This window comes from Vanacampus margaritifer, chromosome 2 (genome assembly GCF_051991255.1).
Source record: "Vanacampus margaritifer isolate UIUO_Vmar chromosome 2, RoL_Vmar_1.0, whole genome shotgun sequence".
NCBI classification, from domain to species: Eukaryota; Metazoa; Chordata; class Actinopteri; order Syngnathiformes; family Syngnathidae; genus Vanacampus; species Vanacampus margaritifer.
Window position 1 is genome coordinate 16104131 of NC_135433.1, and position 4471 is coordinate 16108601.

General features: G+C 41.6%; 1 protein-coding gene across 1 annotated transcript; it reads right to left on the bottom strand.

The window, feature by feature from the left end:
* Positions 1-654: 654 nt before the first annotated feature.
* rpl19 (ribosomal protein L19) lies at positions 655-3107 on the bottom strand. The gene is made up of 6 exons (XM_077559028.1): positions 3041-3107; positions 2606-2712; positions 1986-2108; positions 1783-1903; positions 933-1043; positions 655-853 (listed from the first exon to the last, which is right to left on the bottom strand). The coding sequence occupies exons 1-6, from the start codon at positions 3043-3045 to the stop codon at positions 730-732; spliced, it is 591 nt and encodes a 196-aa protein (XP_077415154.1). The 5' UTR covers positions 3046-3107; the 3' UTR covers positions 655-729.
* Between the last annotated feature and the right edge of the window lie 1364 nt (positions 3108-4471).

The following is a 4471-nucleotide window of genomic DNA, read 5'->3' on the forward strand; positions in this document are numbered from 1 at the left end:
CCAAATAAAGATAGCTGGACAAAAACAAAAGGGGACAGCGAACCAGAATCCGCGATTGTTGGGGTGGTCTGTATCATGGGATTTTGTTGTAAATGTGAAAGTAAAAAAACAAAAAACTACCACCAGAGAAGATGAGGAATGCATATGGGAAATGCAGATGCCGTCACTTCCACTCCTGTTGTTAAAATTACATCATGATTGAAGATTACCGGGACTGGTTTGATGATAGCAAAGGGTAAGAACGTGGGGAGGGTCACAAAGCTTTAAAAAATAAATAAAATATATGGTTTGGCCACTACGTCATGATTTTTTGTGATTCAGGAACATAACAGTGTATAATTAGTCCTGTGACATTTTAATTTGGTAATGTGTCGTGAGACTTCTTTGAATACAAAAAACGTGCCTTAGCTTAAAGATCTAAAATAGTGAGAAATGCCACAAATGACAGTAGGAAAGATTTTTACTTGACAGCATTTTCAACTGGATTTGTTCTAGTGAGACACATTACTTGTTAACTACTTATTGAAACATGTACGCGCATATTACTTACTGTACCACACAAAGCCTGTTCCTCTTTCATTAATAAATATCCCTCACTTGTCCCTTTTTTTTTGGTGAAGGTTTGCATTGGAGTCAAGCAGACAAGGCGTGACGTGACGTGTCTTTTATGTACACTTTTTATTTTCAGCGATCCACACACACATATAGGCGGGAGATGGCGAGCCCCGATCACTTTTTGCCCTCGTCCTCCTTGGAGAAGTTCTTGATGATTTCCTCCTTCTTGGCCTGGAGGCGTTCCTCTCGGCGCTTGCGGGCCTCCTTGGTCTTTGTACGGCGGGCCTCGGCTTGATCGCTGCAAAAGGGCAGGGAAACAACGCTTTAATTTCAGGTCCGCTGGTGATAATGACGTCAAAGTGATGCTGCAGACGTACGCCAGGAGCTTCTTGCGAGCTTTGTCAGCCTTCAGCTTGTGAATGTGCTCCATGAGGATGCGCTTGTTCTTGAACACGTTACCCTTGGCCCTCAAGTACAGGCTGTGGTACCTAGGGGGGGGGGGCACCCAGAATTCATTGTTAAATTGAAATTAGTGTTCTTCTGTTATATTGCATTCACTTTCAACAGCCCTAATAAAATGCAGATTTTTGGAGGAACGAAATTTGTGGTTTTCCAGTGGCGTCAAACAAAAATAAAAAGCAAATATAACGAGTGTTGAAAATGAATTGCTCTCTAGGACACTACAATGTTTACTGGCTTAATAGACATTTTGTTGGTTTCCTGAGAAGTGATAAATTTGAAGATGCAAGGACTCTGCCCAAGGCCAGCAATTATATAGCTTATGTTGGATATCAGTCAACTGTTGCCATGGTATTATATTAAACATACACCCAACATCAGAAATGTATTATTCTTTGATTGCTCTCGTGGCTACACAGCTGCTGTATTGAGAAGGTACTCAACTTAAGACATTACTGCCATCTAGGGGGTATTTTAGAGCCCAAAGCACTACCGTAAAGTTCTTTCTATACATTTTTTGTCTTTGCGACTTTCAGCTTGTCCCATCAGGGGCACAGCGAGTCACATTTTATGCATGCAAATATTTGGGTGTACAAAAGTTTAAATGTGCTTAAATTGTGTGAAAGGGGAAAAATGTATATATTTTCTAAATCTTCTATTGCAGATTTTCACTTATTGTGGGTGGATCTAGAACATATCCCCTGCAATAAACCGGTCGACTGTACATCCTATTTAAAATTATATCGTCAAGATGACTGTTCTTATTACATGTGCCTGTCGATCTTCTTGGACTCCCTGTAGCGGCGCAGCAGGCGACGCAGGATCCTCATGCGGCGCATCCACATCAGCTTCTCGGGCATGCGGGCGTTGGCAGTACCCTTTCTCTTACCTGTGGACGGGAAGACAAAACGTGAGGGGAAAGGCCTGGTGCAAATTTCCGGCTGCAGCGGACAGGAGTGCACGGCACCTACCGATGCCCATGTGCCTGCCCTTGCGGCGTGCCAGCGTGTTCTTGCGGCAGCGGGCCCTGGAGTGGACCGTGACGGGCTTGCGGATAATGAGACCATCCTTCACGAGCTTGCGCACCTGCTGGCCTTGAAGGGACAACAAAAAGAAGACGAGTGAGGAGGAGTTGCGAGGAGTGGGGGCAAGGAAAACCTGGTGGGCCGTAGAGCTAATAAAACGCTGGGGGAAAGCCTAGTCAATGTATTGACTCTTGCACCCAGTATCAAGAATGATTGCATGTAAGATAGCAAAACATCAGTTCCGTGTGGCTTTAGTGAACAATTTCGATGTAGAAAAGATGGGGAAAAAAAAAAAAAAGAGTATGTATACACATACTGGTTTGTGTGTGAAATGGCGTTAAACCTTGGAAGTGGCACAAGGGCGATACGGCCTCAACCGCCCCCAAAATAAGATTTTCGATTCCGAATTATTTTTCCCCCTTTCAATAAAAAGAAAAGCAAACAAGCCATTTAAAACTCGAAGATACGTAACAACAAAATGGTCGCCAAACATAACTTGAATAAAAGATTCCACTTCCATATAGACCATGATAGTGTTTTTGTTAGGATATTTTTGGTCCACTTACGAGAGTTAGCATTGGCGATCTCGTTGGTCTCGTTTGGGTCAAGCCAGACCTTCTTCTTGCCACAGCGTAGCACGCTGGCGGCGAGCCTCTTCTGGAGCCTGAGCATACTGCATGACACCAACACACCACGCAATTAAAAATCGTATACACACATCTAGCATTAAAAACATTTTTGCACTTCTGACGTGGACTTCGAGCTCCGGGTAATTGTGGATGTTGCTAACCGTTAGCCGGCTGGCAACATGGCCGCTCGCTCGGCTACATCGTGTGACGCGAAGCCCCAATAAAACACGCCGTGGCGGTATTTGGAGGGCGGATTACAACCCGTGTAATTTAAATGTAACATATTATGTTTTAATTGAGAAGCACGTTGTGTAAAATGTCTTTTTAGACAATTTAATTATGGCATTTGTCTTCTTTCGACGGCTGTCCTACCTCATGGCTGCTACTTCGATAGAAAAAGGCAGATTTCGGCAACTGGCCGGAATGTACCATTATGGAGGAAAGTCCATCTCAATCCATGAAAAGCTTTCTTGGAAGGCGGATTACATTTTGCACCAGTACTGCCTGTTTTAGTCATACTTACTTTTACTCTGACACAACACAATAAATATTTAGTTTTTCTGATGGATACACTCACTTTACTTAAAATATATCTTCATGGACTCCCCTTCGCATCATAATGGTAACGACCACAGTCGTAACGATGCATTGTGGGTCGTAAGGGTGCAGCTTACTCTTGTACCACACGAGGGCAATGTTTGGGGTAAAGACCTTGGAGCAATTTTGTAAAAATAATCAAGTTATAGTGTTCTAATTAAAACAATATACCGGTACAGGTCTAAGGAAGCATATTACGTTCACTGAAAAACAGGAACGAATTATTCTGAAATAACAGAGAAAAATATTCCTGAAGCATGGGGGTTACTCAGTAAAAAAACAGAAAGTGTTAAAAAAAGAAAGTGACTACAATACGCTTTCATAATCAACACAGTCTTTAATAAAACTATTTACAAAACAGAGGAAGCGAAGCTACAGTGGATTAAAAAAAGTCTACACACCCCTGTTCAAATATTCAATTCAAAACCTCTCCCACCACTAGTGTGATTGCCTCAATTGAAAATGAATTGAAATCTGTTTAAACCCAATATCTACCAAAGACAAGACAAGACTCTGATCACACATTGCATAGAAATCAAAGCATAGGTTTTTTAAGAACAGAAAACAGTACTCAGCATATTGAATGCGTACACCCCAAGAGATTTCTTAGAGAACCTCAAATATCCTTAATCTGAATCAATGCCATTTTCTTGCATCACAACAATAACTGTAGTTACATAGTATATGTTATAATATGTTATATTTAGCACCATACTGTACATAATCTCTTAATTAACCCAGTGTAAAACCAGTGTGAACTCCCACCTATTTGCTGATTTGCATTCACCTTTTTGCAAATTTGACTTTATATGTGGTAACATTATGTGATGAAAAACTCACCTGCTCACTGTTTTTGTGCTCCGACCAAAGCAATAAAAGTATTATTTTGCTGCCACCATGCTTCAGCTTGATGTTAAGGAACTACGTTGAAGATAGTTTTATTTAAACAAAAGTAGTGTTTTACCAACAGGTTGTGGAATTTTTATGTCGAGGACCCACATTGAAGTGAGTTGAGGAGTTTCACTTCGGGGGGGGGGGGTCTTTTACCACCATCGTGGCACAATCTTAGGCAATTCAAACCCTTTTTGAGGGGGGTTGTCAATTACTCATGGATTTTTGCTATGTGCGCAAGGCCCCCATAAATACTGCAGTTAAATAGAGTACGTATATAATATGATGCTCCTCATTCTACCGCATATGTTTGCT

Bases quoted from the DNA above. Each gene is read 5' to 3' on its own strand.
- rpl19 (XM_077559028.1), bottom strand. The intron at 2,109-2,605 runs GTAAGTGGACCA...TGTCCCTTCAAG, and splicing joins GATCGCCAATGCTAACTCTC to GCCAGCAGGTGCGCAAGCTC. The intron at 1,044-1,782 runs GTAATAAGAACA...CCCCCCCCCTAG, and splicing joins AAGAAGATCGACAGGCACAT to GTACCACAGCCTGTACTTGA.